This window comes from Rattus rattus, chromosome 15, assembly GCF_011064425.1.
Source record: "Rattus rattus isolate New Zealand chromosome 15, Rrattus_CSIRO_v1, whole genome shotgun sequence".
Lineage (NCBI taxonomy): Eukaryota > Metazoa > Chordata > Mammalia > Rodentia > Muridae > Rattus > Rattus rattus.
This window is the reverse complement of record NC_046168.1, coordinates 21,802,228-21,823,353: the sequence shown is the minus strand read 5'-3', so window position 1 is coordinate 21,823,353 and position 21,126 is coordinate 21,802,228. Positions and strand designations below refer to the sequence as shown.

The 21,126-nt window shown below is 39.3% G+C and overlaps 1 protein-coding gene across 1 annotated transcript in view; it reads right to left on the bottom strand.

Annotated features, from left to right (window-relative positions):
* Positions 1 to 21,126, bottom strand: part of Ccdc178 (coiled-coil domain containing 178) — a 349,742-nt gene that overhangs the window by 82,062 nt on the left and 246,554 nt on the right. Inside the window, exon 19 of the mRNA XM_032886100.1 lies at positions 20,566 to 20,715. Within this exon, the coding sequence (XP_032741991.1) occupies positions 20,566 to 20,715 (150 nt within the window). The remainder of the gene's footprint in view (positions 1 to 20,565; positions 20,716 to 21,126) is intronic.

The following is a 21,126-nucleotide window of genomic DNA, read 5'->3' as shown; positions in this document are numbered from 1 at the left end:
AAACTTAACAGAGGTTATTAGAGAATATAGGGGACATGTTCACTTTATGTAGAGGATTTGGGAGTCCATGATTCACTGGGTCATGGTATTGATCTCCCGTGGATATGAAGAAGTGACTGGATAGCCACGAATCTAGCCAATATCACATTACTTAACATCTGCAAGACAGAGAGTAATTAGAACTGAAGAGAAGGGTGCAGTTGAGGGACTCACCAAAAGGCACAGCAGAAGCAGAACCAGGAGTCCACCTTGAACTTGTATTGTCTAACTGGAAGAACAGTAAACTCATTGAACTCTTAAGTGTTCTGTGGGGATCTTCAGAGAAAATAAAGTACTTTAAGTTTGGAATACTCTATTGTAAAGTTTTGCCAGTTCCTACACCATCGATACAAAGTGCTAACTGACAAAGTGATTTATTTGTAAATGTGTCATGATGGGTACATCCTATCTTCAAATAAAGATAGCATAATTGCTGCAAAGGACAACTTTATCTCAAACTGTTTAATTGACCAAGGGTCTCCCAACAATGACTAAGCTTACATTCTGCAATTGCAACTGTGTCTTCTTAAAATCCAAGGAAGACAAGTATGATTGTATTTAAGGTATGTGCTATGAATATTTGGAAATTTCTAGAATTTTTCATCTTACTTGCCCCACACATCTTCAAAATCTAGTGCCATACCATTCTTAGTCAAAAGGGCAGCTAATATCTGGTATATAGAGTCCCAGAAAGGCAGATGAACAGGAGAGAAGAAACAATCATGATGAAAAGATGGTGGAATTGAGGACACAAAGGTGGGAATCATTTGTGCCATTCCCTGTAGAGGCTCTATAACACTCCCCTGTGTGCCAGGTCCATTGTGTGTGTACAACTCCATGTATTGTATATATCCAATTTGTTGGTCTTTCCCATTTTATAAACAATATTACAATCAACATCATTATATCTTTCACCTTATAGACTTTTCCAGATTATTTCCTTACAAATTCTTAGATGTGCAAATGCTGGCTCAGTGAGTGGGTCTGTACATTTTGTTAGATGTCCTGCTGGGAACAATCACAAAATAACTGCGAAAAATATTTGCCAGGCACTTCTCTGGGTGCTAGAGTAATGGTTATGACCAAGTAGTATTTCCCTTCCAAATGTGCTTACATGTAGTTGGCAGAAATAGACCATGAACAAGTGAAAATAAGCTAAAATATAGTTTTTATATTAAAGGAAATCAAATTAAGTGACATGAGAGTGGGTAGACAAGAGAGACATTCATAAAAAGGGTCTCTGGTGAGCTGTTCTGAGTAAGCAACTTTAAACTTAGTTAAATGGTAAAAAGCCAACAGGGAGAAATCTGAGCGTAAATATCCCCCTGGAATAATATGACCATTTAAGGTCTCCTTATCAGAAATGAGCAAAGCCAAGCAGCTAAGAATACCTCATGGCCAGAACAGACTGAGACAAAGAGGAAGGGCTGTGAAAGGGAAGAGATGGGAATGCATGGTCCAAGTAGCCATGGCAGGAGTGTACCTCAGTTCTGAGTATGGGGATGAATGATTTTTCCACCTTAACTATAATCTGCATACATCCAAACCACATTATGTTGGCGCATGCCTGCAACCCCAGAGCTATGTAGGTGGAGGCAGAAGGAATATAGGTTTAAGCGACACCCTAAAAACCTATCTCAAAACCAGCGGATCAACCAACCAACCATCCAACCCACAACGTGCAAATCACAAACATTTCGCTCATTGACATGCAGCATCCCTGACTACTCTAAGATTATTTCTATAATCCATAGCTCATGGATACCAAAGAACGCTGGAAATCTTTGTTAAAAATCACATTGTACTTGTGCACATTGTACTTGTGTACATCTTCCTGCATAATTTATAGGACGTCTACCTCACCTTATATTTAATCCAATGTAAATGTCCTGAAAATTAATGTTATATTGCACTGCTTAGGTGGAAAACAAGAAGAAAAATCCCACATGCTCACTACATGTAAGTCCTTAAGTGCCATTTCCTGCGCTTTTATGCATATCATCCCTTGCTCATAACTGTCATGGCTTATAGGGGTGCAGCTAGGTAGGGGTAGCTAATGTTTTCTTCCCATGGGAGCTTGCATACTAGTTTCTAGAACCGTGAAGCTAGCCTGCAGAAAAGAGACGTTCACATGAGAGCCAACCTGAGTCAACAGAATTGTGTGTTGTAAGAGGATGGCGTCTTCAGTACGCATCTCTGAGAGGCAACTAAGGCTACATAATAATAATCCATATTATTTTTGAAGTCACTTGGACTACCCTGACAGACTTTCAAAGGGAGGTTTCTTGTGTGTGATACTTGGGTTTTTGTTAGTTTATATTTCTTGTGAGCCCTGTCCTTTAAGATGTGTGTGTGTGTGTGTGTGTGTGTGTGTGTGTGTGTGTGTGTATGCATGCACATGTGCTTACACATGCAGACATGTTCACACACAATTATATGCATGTATAATTTTAGGTAAATATAAAATGATATGTTTCCTATTTTTCATTGTCAGCTTTGACCTCTCCCCCTTCTCCCCAACTGGAACCCCTTCTTCTTTACTCCCTTGTCTACTGTGTATTAATATTATCCTTCTGTTCTCCTCTACCCCCATCCCCACCTGTGCATGTCCTCTTTATATTTTATACTTTATAACTATTTTGATAATTTCACTTTTCTTTATCTCCTAATACTATTCTTTGCACATGTGCGCTACATTTTCATTATTCATTCACCCACTGAGGAACATTTAGGTTCCTCTATTTCCTGGCTATTGTGGATCAGTCAGCAAAGAGCATGGCTGAGCACATATCAGTGGAGTAGTATGTCAGATCCTTCAGGCATCAAGGAGTGCTGCAGTGGGGTCTTCTCCTTATACCCACACAAGTGTAGCTACCATCCCTCATCAATGAAGCTTGGTTTTCTTCTGATATCAAGTGGATATTATCACAGAAAAGCACAATTGGACACAATACAGAGATCAATGGAGCATAGGGATCCCAGTCATAGAGTCTATATCTGTAATACAGCTTCTGTATCTATTGTTTAGGGAACATCATGGGAAGAGGGGATAGAAAGATTTTAAGATCCAGGATACAAAGATGTATGCTGGGAAACAGCCCCTCCTAGAGGTGGCTGATAAACAAGAATGCACACACACACACACACACACACACACACACACACACACACACACACACACACGTGCATGCACACACAGACACACAGACACACACACACGCACGCATGCACACAGAACACATTTATAATCAGAGAAATATAGGCTCTCAACTTGAGAGGGGGACACAGAAGGGGGTCCATGGAGGGCAGCCGGAGGGAAGAAAGGGACGGGAAAGTGACTCCATTCTATTTTAATTAAAAACATTTAAGCAATAATAAAAATGAATTCTGAAAAAGAAGCCACTTCTTCTGGCAAAAGAAAGAACTTTGTGGTGCAGCCAACATACTCGTAACAGAGAAGGGATTTGGAGGAAGTGTTGTCTTCGTTCCTCCCTTAGCTTACTGTCATATTTTAGACAGCTTAGCAAGGGCAGCTTTTTTAAAAAAATCGGTGCAAACTATATTTCCATTGTTTCCCTCAAACCCTCCAAGTTTTGCAGTAACTATGTGTGTTTTATATTTGTCAGCATCCTACACTATCGACGTAGTTTATTGTATCAGCTGTATTAATTTAACATTGATAAAATGTGTGTACCATCTTACCAGGAACTTTGATCCACCTCTTTAGTTAATCCAGCCAGCCATTGTGTGCATGACAACTCACCCTGGTCAACCCGCGTCCTTCCTAGAACCCTGAGCTCACTGTCCTCATCATTGCACGGCTGCAGAAAGCTTGGCCTTTTATTGTGTGGGTCTCTTCTCTCACCCTCTTCTTGTCTCTTCACTGTTCTCTTAACAATGCATAACCTTACATCTTTATCCTCTGTAGCAATCTTTGTGGGACCAAAGCAATCTTTGGCAAACACTACTGTAGTCTGAGGAATTGTAAGCTTTGGTAAAAAAAAAAAAAAAAAAAAAGAGTTTTCTGCTTGGACTTCTGAACATTGATGAGGATCCTTTCCTGTTTTTCAGCTCCACCTTAGAAACAATTTCGTCACGTGAGTCTAATTGCTTAATCATAGGATGCTCGGGATTACAGGTGCAGCAGTCTTTATAATTGAAATAATTTTGCATGTATAGAAAGAAAATAATACATTCTGTATAGATAATTGGTTGGGTGGTGCAGAGAAAAAGAATTTAAGAGAACATGTGGAAGAATGAGGCCTGAGTCCAAAGGGCTGGGCGTGCACCCCATACTGTCTCCCAGTTACAAGCAGAGGGTAGAAAGGTTCCTAAGGTACCTGCTGTGGGCTAAACTGTATCGGTTTCTACCCCACATTCATGTATTTCAGCATTGCCCTAGTAACTCAGAATGCTGCATCACTCGGAGACAGAGTCTTTGTAGTTTTAAGGGGTTTTCTTTTAAGTTTTTATTGTTTTTTTTTTTTTTTGTGACTCTCACATCATGCACCCAAGACTCCTTGTATCTGCCCTCTGCTCTTGCAGCCCCCAAATAAAAACCACACACACATATACAAACAAAATAATCAGAACAAAGCCTAAAAAACATCTCAGTGTAGAAAGTTGTAGTGTGTCAGTGTACTTCACAGTGTACCCATCCCTGTCCATGCTTCTTCACCTGCAAAGGTTAATTGCAAAGACTCATGTGTCTTGTTTGAAGTCTCTGGCTTCTATGATACAACAATATTGTCTCCTCACTGGGACTCTTCCCAGTTATCCTGTTGTTGCCTTGTGTCATGGAGGTCCTGCAGCTTTGGATGAGCAGGGCCAGCCTTTTCACAGGCATCAGCAGTTCAGAGATGATGTAGATTTTGGGGTGGGCCAACCCAGAGCCCTGAATCTTGTCCTGGGTGGTAGCCCACCAGCATTCCCTTATTGGCACCACCAGGATGACCTCTCCGGCATTGCTCTGGCTAGGTGACAGGCACAATGCCACCACTGTCAGGAGGCAGGGTAAGATCTCTCACTCTCATGACCTCTGGGTCAGCTCATCCACACCCATGCCTCTAGAGCCAGCTCCACTCTGCTGCCCAGTCAAGGTGTGGAGCCCACTCTCCCAAGTGCTATAGCCAGCGAGGGGCTGGGCCAGCTCTCCCACTCTCTCATCTTCATGGCTGACTCTCTGGGCCTTTGCCATCAGTGCTGGCTTTCCTGTGTTCCCCAGGCGAGATATTAATTTTTTTAAATAAGGCTATTAGCATAAGACTTAACCCGATATAATAAGTATTCTTATTAGAAGAGAAAACTTCTGGGTCTGATGACCTAATTCAGTCTGATAACCTGAGTCAGATTCCTGGAACCCATGTTTTAGGAGAAAACTGACAATCTCTGGTTATACTTACACACACACACACACACACACACACACACACACACACACACACACACACAAACACATACACACACAGTAAATAAAAAAAGAAAAGAAGACACAATATGTATAGATAGGACATTTGGACACACAGACATATTTTGCTTATGTTTTGCATCTCTGTAGTTTCAAACATTCACCTGTACTGTTTACTCAAAATTTTTCTTTTTTCTTTACTTATCAAGTAAGGAATAAGTTAACTTTAGGTGAATTAATTTGCTCCTCAAAAATCAACCAACACTTACATTGGTGGTGGCAACATCTACTAGCCAAGGCAACTGACTGAAATTGACTAGAACCGTTAGAAAGAGTCAATCCTGACCACACCCCGTTTCAAATGTCTAAATTCTGAAGCAGTGAGAAGAAACCTTCTGTTGTTTAAAATGTTGACTTGGGGCCTCTGTTAACCACAGCTCTGGCGGACTAATAGTGTTAACATTAGTGATGGTAAACATTGATCATCACCTTCAGAAGATTTAGACTCTCCATGGAGTCAAAGCTCTGGGCATGTGAAAGAAGGAACTTCTACACCAATTTAATAGAGTTGGGAAGGTCCACCCTAACTATAGGGGCCAGCATTCTTAGAGCTGGGGTCTTAGACTCAGAAAGATGAAGGAAATGGGCTGAGATCCAGCAACCATCACTCCTTCTACCTGGCAGCAGACACAGTGTGACCAGATGCCTTGACCCCCTTGCTGCTATGTTCCTGTCATGACTTCAAAAGGAGGCACAATAACCCAGGTCTTCCTTAGGGACCCCGTCGGGCATTTTGTAACATCAGGAAAGCACGTAATATAGCATCCTCGTTTAAAGAGAGAAAAAGGGGAATATTCCCAGATATTCCATAGATTTTTTATGAAGTAGGTGAATAAGAGTGATTTAAAATTACGATAAAGCTGATGACCCCCTTTGTACTGGTTGAGCATTTATGAGACAGTGCTCTGTGCCTGTCCTGTCTGTACTGGCCTGTGCGTGTGACCACTGTTCAGGATACACTGTACAATAGCTAATATTAGCTACTTTTAGCTATTTTTCATATTTATTACCATGAAGGGACTTGAAATGAAAATATAGAGCAATAAAGATGGAGACCTACAAATGGAGGGAGATACAAGAGAATATTTCACAAAAAGGAAAGGAAAGAAATATTCAAGGGATGGAAGGAAATTCTGACCAAGAGTTCTATCACCAGATAGCAACAATGAGACAGAGACTAGTATCAGAGGCCCCTCAGGGAGCCCAGAAAGCATCTGTGGATTAATTTGGTTAATACTGTCATAAGATGCCAAATTTTGGTTTATAATTCCCACGGGAACCTATGGCTTACATCGTATTGGGCTAAAACCATTTTAACAATATTAATATTAACAGTTGCCACGAAGCCACTCATAACGTTCTGTAGACTGTTTTTATTTCCTTTTTGTTTTGCTTTCTGAGTTACTGACACATTATTGTATCAAGCCTATGTAGGGTCAGTCCATGCTGGATGGTTATTAGAGACCGTGGTAACGGAAGTCATTACACTGCAGTTCAGTTTTGACAGTAAAATTTCAGCAACATTATCACAAATCCTCGTGCATTAGTGCAATGATCCTTACTGCAGTTCATATTAGAATCAAAAGAGCGCAGTAGCACACATCCTACAAAGAGTCAAGCAAGCCAAGTTCTCCATTGCTTTTACAGATGACAGTTCTGCTCCCGGTGTGTGTGTGTGTGTGTGTGTGTGTGTGTGTGTGTGTGTGTGTGTGTGTGTGTGTGTGTGTGTGCCGTACAAACGTTTGCTTTGTTTCACTCTTCCCTAGTAGTTTGTGATAATGTTAGGTGTATTCTTTACATCCTTTTCTTTGAAAGTCCACAAGAATTATGGAAACCAGGATTGAATAAAATAATCTAAATGTCATTTTAAATCTGATAAAATTAAAAAATTCTAAATGCTATAAATTTAAACATTTCACTTATTCAAGTAAAGTGTTAGGTAATGGCTGTCCTTCTGATGATTATCATGTGTCTATCAACTAGGATTTATCTATGTATCACTTTCTATTATCTATCACTCTATCATCTATGCATCATCTATCTATCATTTAACCTATTATCATATATCTTTCTATCACCCATCTATTTATCTATCATTTATTATCTATCATCTACCTATTATCTATCATCTACTCATCTATTATCTATCATCTATGATCTATTCAGCTACCTTTTCCTATCACCTTTCTATCTTTCTATTGTCTATCTTTCAGTCAGTGCTTACCATGAATGGATAGCATAAAATTTTAGAGATAATGTTTCGTATTCAAGATTATTCTGAGGGAAAGCTGTGACAGAAATCCTACAGCTGAAAAAGAAAAAAAATTTCCAATATCTCTGAAATAAAATATTTTGTTAGACCTATCACATTTAAATGGCAAGACTATACAGTTTGATTGTCTGAATATCTTATATAAGGCTAACTTAAACACAATACACTTAAAAGCAACAGGGAAAAAACATTAACTAGTGCCTGTCAAATGAGATTTAGACCCTCTGCAAAACAGGTAGCTTTTTCTTAATGAAAGATTAGTATACAGAATAACATGGATCATCAGTAACTAAATACCCCACTCTTTATGTAAAATATATCTTTCTGGAAAATCTGAGATAGGTTAAAATCTTATTCAGTGTGCTAAAATCAAATGATTATGGGGCTGTATTATTAGGGCTGGTCATATGATAAGAATCTTTAAAAATTAACCTTGAGTGGTCTGGAATACTGTGTTCGGGAGGTGCTTACATTTGAAAACATACGTGAACAGGCTGACAGAATAAGTTGCCTGAAAGTGAATTTTGTTCTTGTGGTCAGAGGAGACAAAATATTGGCTAAATCTCTTGATAACTGGATAGTTTACAGCTAATAATAAATGTTTGTCAATGGAACTAAACCATTGTTTTTAAGGCACCATTGCTTGTCAGACATGACAATTTTTTAGTGCTTTGGGATTTCACAAGTTTTTCCTAACACAAGGCAAACAAGTTTCTCCTCATAATGATTTCATTAACCTGGTATAGATTACATAACATCTGTACTCAAATAATGACATTGATAACAGTTTTGGGTCTCTATGGGTCTCTGTCTCTCTCTGTCTCTTTGTTTCTCTGTCTCTCTGTATGTCTCTGTCTCTGTCTCTGTCTCTGTCTGTCTCTGTGTGTGTGTGCATATGTGTGTGTGCGTGTGTGTGCGTGTGTGTGTGTGTGTGTGTGTGTGTGTGTGTGTGTGTGTTCATTATGTTAGACTCTGTAGGAAGAATAACAGCCTAAATAGTTAGCAGATGGTCATTTGCTTTCGATGCTATTATGTATTTTAACCAAGGTTTGTGAGATATGGCTCCATAGATCTGAGGAGAGATGATCACAAGTGCAACTGTAGATGTGTCATGTAAGACTGAGTTGAAAATACACCTCTCACTGCAGATGGATCCATGGACATTTTACTTATTGGATGGTAACTCTTTTTTTAGGTAGTTAGGATTCCTGTATTTTTTATTGGATACTTTTAATTCACATTTCAAATGTTATTCTTCTCTTTCTTGGTATCCCAGCCATAACCCCCCTATCGCATTCTCCTCCCCTTCTTCTATGAGGGTGTCCCCCTCTCCAACCACCCTACCTTACCACCTCCACCCCTGACATTCCCCTACACTGGGGGGTCCAGTCTTGGCAGGACCAAAGGCTTCTCCTTCCATTGGTGCCAAACAAGGCCATCCTCTGATACCTATACAGCTGGAGCCATGGGTCTGTTCATGTTTAGCCTTTGAGTAGTGGTTTAGTCCCTGGGAGCTCTGGTTGGTTGGTATTGTTCTTATGGAGTTGCAAGGCCCTTCAGTGCGTTCAATCCTTTCTCTAACTCCTCCAATGGGGTCTCCATTCTCAGTTCAATGGTTTGCTGCTAGCATTCTCCTCTGTATGTGTCATGCTCTGGCTGTGCTTCTCAGGAGACAGCTATATCAGGCTCCTGTCAGCATGCACTTCTTAACTTCATCAATCTTATCTAGTTTTGGTGGCTGTATATATATGGGCCACATGTGGGGCAGGCTCTGAATGGGTGTTCCTTCAGTCTCTGGTTCAAACTTTGTCTCCATATCCCCTCCTCTGAATATTTTTGTTCCCCTTCTAAGAAGGACTGAAGCATCCACACTTTGGTTGTCCTTCTTCTTGAGCTTCACGTGGTCTGTAGGTTTTATCTAGGGTAATTGGACCTTTTTGGCAAATATCCACTTATCAATGAGTGCATACCAAGTGTGTTTTTTTGTGATTGGGTTACCTCACTCAGGATGATATTTTCTATTTCATTCCATTTGCCTATGAATTTCATGAAGTCATTGTTTTTGATAGCTGAGTAGTACTCCATTGTGTATCCATGCCTCTGTAGAAGGGCATCTGGGTTCTTTCCAGCTTCTGGCTATTATAAATAAGGCTGCTATGGACATAGTGGAACATGTGTCCATATTGTATGTTAGAGCATCGTTTGGTATATGCCCAGGAGAGCTATAGCTGGGTCCTCAGGTAGTGCAATGTCCATTTTTTTTGAAGAACCTCTGGACTGATTTCCACAGTGGTTGTATCTTCTTTCAATCCCACCAACAATGGAGGAGTGTTCCTCTTTCTCCACATCCTTACCAGCATCCGCTGGATGTTTTGATTTGCATTTCCCTAATGGTGAAGGATGTTGAACATTTCTTTAGGTACTTCTCTGCCATTAGATATTCCTCAGCTGAGAATTCTTTGTTTAGCTCTGCACCCCATTCTTAAGTATACTATCATATCATCTGCAAATAGTGATATTTTGACTTCTTCCTGTCAAATTTGTATCCCTTCAACCTGCTTTGTTGTTTGATTGCTCTGGCTGGGACTTCCAGTGCTATATCAAATAAATAGGGAAAGGATGGTCAGCCTTGTCTAGTTTCTGAGTTTAGTGGACTTGCTTCAATTTCTCTCCATTTAGTTTAATGTTGGCTACTGGTTTGCTGTGTATTGCTTTCACTATGTTTATGTATAAGCCTTGAATTCCTGATCTTTCCAGGACTTTTATCATGAAGGGTTGTTGAATTTTGTCAAATGCTATCTCAACATCTAATGAAATGATCATGTGATTTTTTTCCTTTGAGCCTGTTTACATAGTGGATTACCTTGATGGATTTCCATATATTGAACCATCCCTGAATCCCTGGGATGAAGCCTACTTGATTAGGATGGATGATTGTTTTGAAGTGTTCTTGGATTCAGTTTGCAAGAATTGTATTGACCATTTTTGCGTCGATATTCATAAGGAAAATTGGTCTGAAGTTCTCTTTCTTTGTTGGGTCTTTGTGTGGTTTAGGTATAAAAATAATTGCGGCTTCATGGAAGGAATTGGGTAGCGCTCCATCTGTTTCTATTTTATGGAACAGTTTGGACACTATTGGTATGAGGTCTTCTATGAAGGTCTGATAGAATTCTTCACCAAATCCAACTGGTCCTGGGCTCCTTTTGATTGGGAGACTTTTAATAACTTCTTCTATTTCTTCAGGAGTTATGGGACTGTTTAGATGGTTTATCTGATCCTGATTTAACTTTGGTACCTGGTATTTGTCTAGAAAATTGCTCATTTCCTCCAGATTTTCCAGTTTTATTGAATATAGACTTTTGTATTAGGAATTGATTTTAGCAATTGGAATTGCTTTTCCAGTGTGTTTAGGTATCCAGTATTTGCCTTGGTGGAGAACTAAGTAATGATGCCAAGCAATCTCGGTTTCTGTTGCTTAGGTTCCTGTCCTTGCCTCTTGCTATCAGGATGTCTCTGGTGTTAGCTCATTTTGCTGTCTCTGTCAGTGGCTTGACACTCCTGTAGGCCTGTGTGCCAGCACTCCTATAGACCTGTTTTCTCTCAAGCCAGATCTGGGAGCAGAGAGCTGGCTCCTAGGTTTGTGCGACCTGAAGCGTCCAGGAGGGTTGCTTGGTGCAGAAGTATGTCTTACCTCGCTTTCATGTGTGTAAGTGCTCCTGGTGACTGGATTTCAGCTCTCCACGCGTGCAAAAGCCCAAAGGGTCCTGCCCCTGATGGCTCCTAGGTCCCTGTGCCCAGAGGCACAGAGGGCAGTAGGCCGGTTCCTCTTGGGTTAGGCATGTGGGCAGAAGTAATTGTCTCCCCTGAAGTCTCAGGATTTTTCGCATTTCTGAGGGTCCAGCTCTCACCCTGATGGGATTTTTGGGTAGTAACTTTTAAGAATTGCATTTTAATTTTTGTATTGTGTGTGGAAATATGCACACGCACAAATGTGCAGAGTGTGCAATTGAAGGTCATAGGACAGCTTGCAGGAGTCAGTTCTGCTCATTTCCCGTGGACGGCTTCATTATAATCTGTCTACTGGGTGATAACTAGACATCTAGCACTGCATGTGCACTCCTCAGGATGTTTCTTCCTTGTTATGGGTACCTTTTAGCAAAGTTTTCAGGAATATAAAATTTGTGCCAATGCAAGTGTTGAATTCAAGCTCTCCATGTTTCTTCTGTGAGGCTTAGACACTGGAAAAGAGTCGTGGGCGCAAACGAGCTGAGTACCAGCTGGCTACACCTGTCTCAGTCACCGCAAAAGTCTCTGAGCTGAGACCACAGCAGAGCTCTTAGGCAGACGAGAAACAATGGGAATTTACCTGATGCTCCTTGGACGATGCTAACTACTGAAGAACAATTGTATAAACATGTGTTCAAAGAAAGAGGACAAAGTGTGTGTGTGTGTGTGTGTGTGTGTGTGTGTGTGTGTGTGTGTGTGTGTGTGTGTGTGTTTCCCAGCGTCTTAAGAAACAGAGAGAGACCCTGGTGTGGTCTTTGAGTGACTGTTTAAGCAAAAAATATTAAAAGCGTTACAATTTTCCTTCAGAAGAAATGGATCTCCGTGTGTAATAAAACAGGTGCCCAGAAAGCATCTAGCAAAGCAATTTTTAATATTCAAAAGAAAGGGCTACATGAGACCATATCTGACAAGTGGGAAAAGACAGAAGAAAGAAATTCAATGTTATCTAGAAGTGAAGATGGAGATCTGCCTAGTCCAACCTGGCAATGCAGATTGAATAGCAAAAAAATTGTGCTTTGTTTCTCAGGGAAGAAGAGAGGTGGCTAAAGAACCTGGAGTCTCTGCTGCTGCTGAGAAGGGACTCGCACATTCCAACATCAGAGCAGAGATGAGGTGGACTGTTCCAAGCCACCTAATGTGTCTTCGTTGATATGATGCTTAACTGACAATTCTGAGTAATTGAATGAGTAAACAAATGCTGTTTGTATTGTGTCCCCCAGAGACCATTTCCACTGATCTCAGACTCAGTTCCCTGTATCCACAATACTTAAAAGTGATGCTCTCATTTAAAACTGCCAGGACAGTAACGCTTATTAGGCAGACGGACAGATAAACACCAACACATTGTTACCCACAATCTATTGGATACCACATTCAAACCTGAGTTACCACAGTGTCTTAAACAGACTTTACCTCTTATCTGTGCATGTACTATGTCACTGAGGCCCTACAACTTCCAAGATGCCTTATCTGAAAAAGTATTTTGTAAGTGAAGGGAAAAGTATTTGTAAGGATGCTTCTAATCGGTAAGATTAAAAATTATAATTATGAAGCTGACCCTCAGTCCTATGGAAATTAAATCACTTCTGATGCAATAGGTGGTCCTCTGTCCTAAAAGCAGCCATTGAAGAGGGGAGACCAAACAGAATGACAGAGACAATTAGTGATTAACAAAGCCTTCATTTTCACTGAATACCTCAGACATGTGACATACATGACTCTCGTATGTATGGTTTATGATGAGATGTACATGGCATTGTTATGCAATAACAAATACACCATTTTAAGGACTTGAAGGAGGTTAGATGGTACACAGACTCAAGTTGTATCTCAGTCCATTTCACTCTACATTGATGACATTATAGGAGACACAGCTTCACTTCTGTGTCTTACATAGGATATGTAACAGGAAAGAATCTATGACAGGGAGCATTAAAAAGATAATGCTTGCCAAATACATAACACATAGGTTCACCACCCTAAACACACACACACATGTGCACATGCACATGCATACAAATGCATATATATATATATATATATATATATCCACAGATATTTGGGAAATATTTCCTAGAAATGCCCGTTCACTGCTAGCTTTTATTTTCTTCATTTACAAACACTAGGATTTTCTGTGGGAAGGGCTTAAACTTTATGAATGTCTTCAAAAAAGAATCAAACATATTTTTAAAACCAGTTTTGGAAGCAATCTTGTTGCCAGCCAGCAGATTGCACCATTATTTGCACAACAGCTTAACTCACCTTTCTTTGTGGGCTAAATAATTTCAGATGCCACTTGAAACAAAGGCATAGTTTCTTGGATATATTAATGCAGTTTTAAAGAGAAAATACAAACATGTACTTGAAATCTACCTAAAAAGAGATGAAAATTCACAGATTCACACAGAAACAAAACCTGCTTTTCAGATTTATTTTTCTTAATTTATTTCTAGTGTTAGCTTTAATTTTGACATCTGAGAAGTTTTATATTGGATTTGATTCTATCGTTACCCATGAACGGGACAAATAAGAATTTAGCATAATTGCTTTTGCCTCTTTCTGAGGTTTAAAGGGGAAAAGACCCACCACTGAAATTTTGAAAAGCCCCGGGGTATAAAGAAACATATCCAAATAAACACATAATATCACCACCGAGAGCAATGCTGTAGTGTTCTAACATTTGAAATGTCTCTGTGCAGAATTATGGTAAGGGAGGGAACATTATCCTTAATTTGATTTACTCTTCTACCACACTTTGCTATGTTTGGTCTACAAGTACACAAAAAGGTATAAAATATGAAATCCTTGTAGGGAAAACAATATCCCTTAAGAATCATAATTATTAAAATACAATTGTTTATCATGACAAAAGCAATTCAGGTTCAGAGTGATGGAAATCCATCAGAAAACAGAAAGGGGTTCCACAAAACACATCAGCTTAACCATTGCTTTCTTGTACTCCAAACTAGGCTGAGTAGAGGACTAAACCCCTATATGGAGGAAAGGCTGTCCTATCAAAGAAATGGACTAAAATATTAAAGGGTTGTCTTGTTTCTGATGGCCAGATTCCATCCTGTGAGTGGCACATTAGACGCTAATGACATATGATTTCTCACTGACAGATTAACAGCATCAATATGGCCTCTCTGTCCATCGCAGCAAATTGATCCTACATGACACTGACAAGGGCAGCCTGCACTTAATGACCTCCACTGCTGAAGGATGGGAATGAAAAATGGCCGAAAGTACAAATAAATCTTGAAAGTTTCCTGAAACAGGTGTGCCGAGAAGGACTCGTTTGAGGGATCACAAGTGGAAGCCAATGCCTGGCAGTGGACCCTGCCTGCCTGTCCTAATCAAAATTTGGCTTCTTGTATCCTATACCAAGAGTTGCTTTAATTCAATAAAAAAAGGTGAAGAGAATGCTCTTACTACGGAAACACTATGCCAGGTAGCTTAGTTATGGTTTCTGTGATAAAACAACATAAACAAAAGCAACAGGGGGATAAGGGGTTTATTTCATCTCAGAGTTAAGATTCATGATCCATGAAAATCATGGCAAGAACTCAAACATGACAGAAACCTGAACTGAGGCAGGAACTGAAGCATAGGTCATAGATGAGTATATGCCTTGCTCACACTACTTTCTTATAGTATAGTACCCAGGAACACCAGCTCAGTGAAGGCACTGCCCAAAGTGGTCCAGTCCTTCTTGCAATAAAAAAAATATATACCACAGGCTTAACTACAGGCGAACTGGTGGAGACAGTTTTCAGTTGATGTTCCCTCTTTCAAAATGACTGGGGGAGAGGTACGTGGGGAGGAGCTGGGAGAAATGAAGGGAGGGGAAACTGTGATCAGGGTGTATTACATGAGAGAAGAATCCATTTTCAATAAAAAAGAAACAAAGGGGGAAATACAAGACTGGAGAAAAGTAAAAAATAATGATAAGGTGCAAAAACAAAACGAACAAAAAACAAAGCAGGAGTGTGTGTGGCAGCATGGGAGTAGAGGTTGGCAGAAGTTTTACATCTTGTCTTATTGTTATTTTCTTCTGTGGTTTACACATGACTATTGATGGTGAACAATCTTCATAAATATACCATAAGTCTATTTACTTGCAGATAACAGAGCATGCTTCTAAAGAGTTATTTTAAACATCTTTCTAAAGAAGTCCTGCCAAAGAGGTCCTTAAACATCCTTCTAAAGAGCACACTTCCAAAATTGTCCTTCTAAAGACCGTTAATATAAAGAGGTCCTCCCAAAATATCCTTCAACCTCCTTCTACCGAACATCCTTCTAAAGAACTTCATTCTAAAGAAAATCATTCTAAAGAGGATACTTCTTTGCCTCAGAACATTCAGAAGCTTTAACACTCATCTGAGTGAATGTATGAGAAACAAGGACATTTCTAGCAGCACACAGATGAATACAATTCTAGCTCATAGCTTCCTTTGAGAATGAGAATAACTTATTGTGGCTTCTCTTTTATTTTTGTTCTTAATCTATTGTCTTGTGAGGTAAATTTTAATTCATAAATGATAAAATTGAGATTCAAAAGAGTAAATAACTTACAAGGAATCCATTCAATATTGTCTGATGAAACTTTAACTCCAGCCCTTGCCTTTTGCCTTCTCAAACATTCTGAGAGCACAATTGGAGTTTTAGACTGCGACTTATAGCATACACAGATGGGTAATGGCAATAGGAAGAAAGGCTCACTAACTGTGGTCCTTAAGCCTGGGTAAGTTGTTAAGTAATTGCCATTCCTTTAATTTTTGAAAACTGAATCCCGAGGCCAAAGGATCGAAGGGAAACGTATTATTTCTAAATGTCTGGGTAATATATGCAAGGTGACTATAATGTATTACTCTTATCACACAGCTTTCCTTCTTTTTAAATTTATCTTCCTTTTGATTCATGAATTTTTACTTTTCTTATTTTTCAACAAAAGTGTTTACAAATAGAGGTAGAATTTCCTGCCATAACCAGTAATGAGAGAGAGTCAGCGGTAACTGCAAATGTCCAAAGTATCTTCACACTGAGTAAGGAAATAAACCCCCAACTTGGAGCATATGTATCAAGAGGAAGGCTTAGAGACCCTCCATACAAAGTACAATTAGAATTATAACTATAAGTGTATAATACCATATGTACATCTGCAAACTAAGTAAATAATTATGATTAATGTTCATAACAATTAAATGTAAATAAATATTAGCAAGAGGATTAGAAACTAAGAATTTTTGTCTCTTAAATATCTTCTAAAATTTAATTCCTAACATCAATATTACTTAGTTGTGAAATAGCACATTAAATATGTAATATTATATGAATATGCAATAAAATATTAAGAGAAGAAACCATAGAATTTTTGTGGTAGAATGACTAGTGTCCTATTTGTGACCCCCAAGATGACTAATCTTTACTTTTTGGAGGTCACATATAAGTATAATTAATTTTTAAAACAAAAAATCAATACAAGAGATAGAAAAGAGAATCTCAGACATAGATGGTACCATAGACGATATTAGCACAACGGTCAAAGAATGTACAAAGTATAAAAAGTTTCTAACCCAAAACATTCAGGAAATTCAGGACACAATGAAAAGACCAAACCCAAGAATAACAGAAAAAGAAGAGAGTCAAGAATTCTAGATTTTAGGGCCAGAAAACATCTTCAACAAAATCATAGAAGAAAACTTCTCTAATCTAGAGAAAGAAATGACCATAAATGTACAAGAAGCCTATAGAACACCAAATAGATTGCACCAGAAAAGAAATCCTCCTGTCACATAATAATCAAAACACTAAATGCACAGAATAAAGAATATTAAAAGCTGTAAAGGAAAAGGGCCAAGTAACATATAAAGGCAGACCTATCAGAATTACACCAGTCTTCTCAACAAAGAATCTAAAAGCCAGATGATCCTGGACAGATATCATGCAGATCCAAAGAGAACACAAATGCCAGCCTAGGCTACTATACCCAGAAAAACTCTCAATCACCATAGATGGAGAAACTAAGACATTCCATGACAAAACCAAATTTAAACAGTATTTTCTACCAATCCATCCCTATAGAGGATACTAGAAGGAAAATTCCAACACAAGGAGGATAACTATACTCAAGAAAACACAAGAAATTTATCATCTCACAAAAACCCAAAAGAGGGGGATCACACACACAAATCACCTCCAAAACAAAAAATAACACGAACTAACAATCACTGGTTTTTAATATCTCTCAAAAGCAATGGACTTAATTCCCCAATAAAACACAGACTGCTAACAAACTGGATATATAAACAGGATCCATCATTTTGCTGCATACAAGGAACACAGCTCAGGGACAAATATAGACACTACGTCAAACTAAAAGACTGGAAAAAGTTTTCCAAGCAAATGGTCCCAAGAAAGAAGTTGGAGTAGCTATTCGAATATCCAATAAAATAGACTTTCAACCAAAAGTTATCAAAGGAGATGGAACAGGATACTTGAAGCAATCCACGTAAAATCAGGGACAAGGCTGCCCACTCTCTCCCCATCTACTTAGTATATTAATGGAAGTTCTAGCTAAAGCAATTAGAAAGGAAATTGGAAAGGAAGAAGTCAAGGAATCACTATCTGCAGATGATATGATGATAGACATTAGTGACCTCAAAATTCTTATAGAGAACTTCTACAGCTGATAAGCAAGTTCAGCAAAGTGGCTGGATATACAATTAACTCAAACAAATCAGTAGACTTTCTTTATACAATGATAAATGGGCAGAGAAAGAAATTAGAGAAACAAAACCCTTCACATAGTCATAAATAATATAAGATGTCTTGCTGTAACTCTACCCAAGCAAGTGGAAGATCTGTATGACAAGGACCTCAAGTCCCTGAAGAAAGAAATTGAAGAAGACCTAGAAGATGAAAAGATATCCCATGCTCATGGGTTAGTAGGATTAACATAGTAAAAATGGCCGTCTTACCAAAAGCAAGCTATAGATTCAATCAAAATTCCTACTCAATTCTTTCTTCACAGACACGGAAAGAGCAATTCTCAACTTCGTGTGGAAAACAAAATAACCCAGGATAACAAACACAATTGTCAACAATGAAAGCATTTCTGGGGGAATCACTATCCCTGACCTCAAGCAGTACTACAGAGCAATAGTGATAAAAACTGCATGGTACTGGTTCAGAGACAGATTGATCAATGGAACAGAATTGAAGACCCAGGCTCTAAGATTAACAATTGACAAATGGGACCTCATGAAACTGAAAAGCTTCTGTAAGACAAAGGACACTGCTAATAGGACAAAATGTCAACATACAGATTGGGAAAAGATCTTCACTAACCCTACATCTGATAGAGGGCTAATGTCTAAAATGTACAAATAACTCACAAAGTTAGACTACAGAAAACCCATTTCCAAAACAGCCATGAGATTTCTCCTCACATCAGTCAGAATGGCTAAGTTCAAAAACTCAAGTGATAGTACATGCTGGTGAGGATGTGGAGAAAGAGGAATGCTCCTCCATTGTTGGTGGGATTGCAAACTGGTACAACCACCTGGAAATCAGTCTGGTTGTTCCTTAGAAAACTGGAAATAGTTCTATCTGAAGACCCAGCTATATTACTCCTGAGCATATACCCAATAGATGTTCCACCATACCACCAAAACATGTGCTCCACTATTCTCATAGCAGCCTTATTTGTAATAGCCAGAATCTGGAAACAACCCAGATGTCTCCCTCATCTGAAGAATGTATACCAAAAAACGTGGTTCATTTACACAATAGTATACTATTCAGCTATTAAAAATGAGGACATCATGAATTTTGAGGGGAAAATGGATAGACTTAGAAAATATCATCCTGAGTAAGGTAACTCAGACTTAACATGACATGCATGGTATGTACTCACTGATAAGTGGGTATTAGCCAAAAAGTTCTGAATACTCTTGATATGACTCACAGACCTTATGAAGCTTAACGAGAAGGAAGACCCAAGTGAGGATACTTCAATTCCACTTAGAAGTGAATAATCATGGGAGGCAGAGGGATGGCGGGATCTAGGTGGGAGAGGGAATGGGAGGGAGAATGGGGAGGCAAGATAAGGTATGGGGGATGAGACAGGACAGAAGCCCAGAGTGCCAGGAGAATGAATGGAAATATGCAGCAGTGTGGGGTGGAGGGTGGGGAGAACTCTAAAAGTCCCAGGGACTTGGGATATGAGAGGTTCCCAGGACTCAATGGGGATGATGTTAGCCAAAATGCCCTACAGTGTGGAGATTTAGCCTGAAGAAACTCCAGTAGATAGGAGCGGCCCCCAGTTGAGGCAGGGGGCTACCCACCATCTTCATAATTTTTGACCCAGAATTGTTCCTGTCTAAAGTAAATGCAGGGACAAAAATGAAGCAGAGATTGAAGGAAAGGCCATCCAGTGACTGGTCCAGCTTGGGACCCATCCCATGTGCAAGTGCCAAACCCTCACACTATCATGGATGCCATGTTGGACTTGCAGACAGGTAGCTAGCTTGACTGTCCTCTGAGAGGCTCTACCAGTAGATGACAGAGACAGATGCAAATACTTACAGCCAACCTTTGGACTGAGGTCAGGGAACCTATGAAAAAGTTAGTTAGAGGAAGGACTGAAGAAGCAGAAGGGGATTGTAACCCCATTGAAAGAACAACAGTATCAACTAACCAGGACCTCTCAGAGCTCCCAGAAAATAAGTCACCAACCAAAAAGCATATGTGGGCTGGTCCATGCCCTTAGCTATATATGTAGCAGAGGAGTATCTTGTCTGGATTCAGTGGGAATCCTATAGAAATGTGATGCCCCGGGGAAGGTGGGGGTGAGTGGATGGGTGGGCAACACCCTCTCAGAAGCAAAGGGGAAGGGAATGGGATAAAGAACTCTGAGAGAAGGGACCAGGAGGGGAGAACATTTGGGAGGTAAATAAATAAAATAATTTAATAAAAAGCTAAAATAAACAGTCAATACCTTTTTCTTATCAGAAACTGAAGAATTGAGTGACAACAATCTGTCATATCCATTGAAGTAAGCTTCTTTCTCCTTTAAGAAAAGCATCTGTGTGTTTTGATACTCTTTGGCTAAACGTAGGTTTTCGTCTAGTAAATCGCTTTGACGGTCCTAGAAGAAAAAAATGTATTAATATATATGTGAATTTGTATATTTACACACAAACATATGTTAAAATCATGCAGATTTGTTTGAATGTTTATATTTTTTAAAGTACTCAAAAATATTCTTACACAATGTATAAATAAACAAAATAATGAAAAATGTGTACTTAGATACCAACATGCTCTGATTTTTGTTGTTGCTATTGTTTGTGTGTGGATGCAGGGGTTTGTCTTGTTTTGCTAGTTTGTTTGTTGTTGAACAGTAATATGTGATTTCTCTGAGTGCACCTGCCTTTGGCTGACCCTTTTATGGACTTCTCTCTGTCAACCCAGTGACTAACCTGTCCTAGGAGACTCCACTCACACTCCTGAGGCATCCTTCTTGTTCCTCACAGCGTTTTCCTTTCACATACCCACT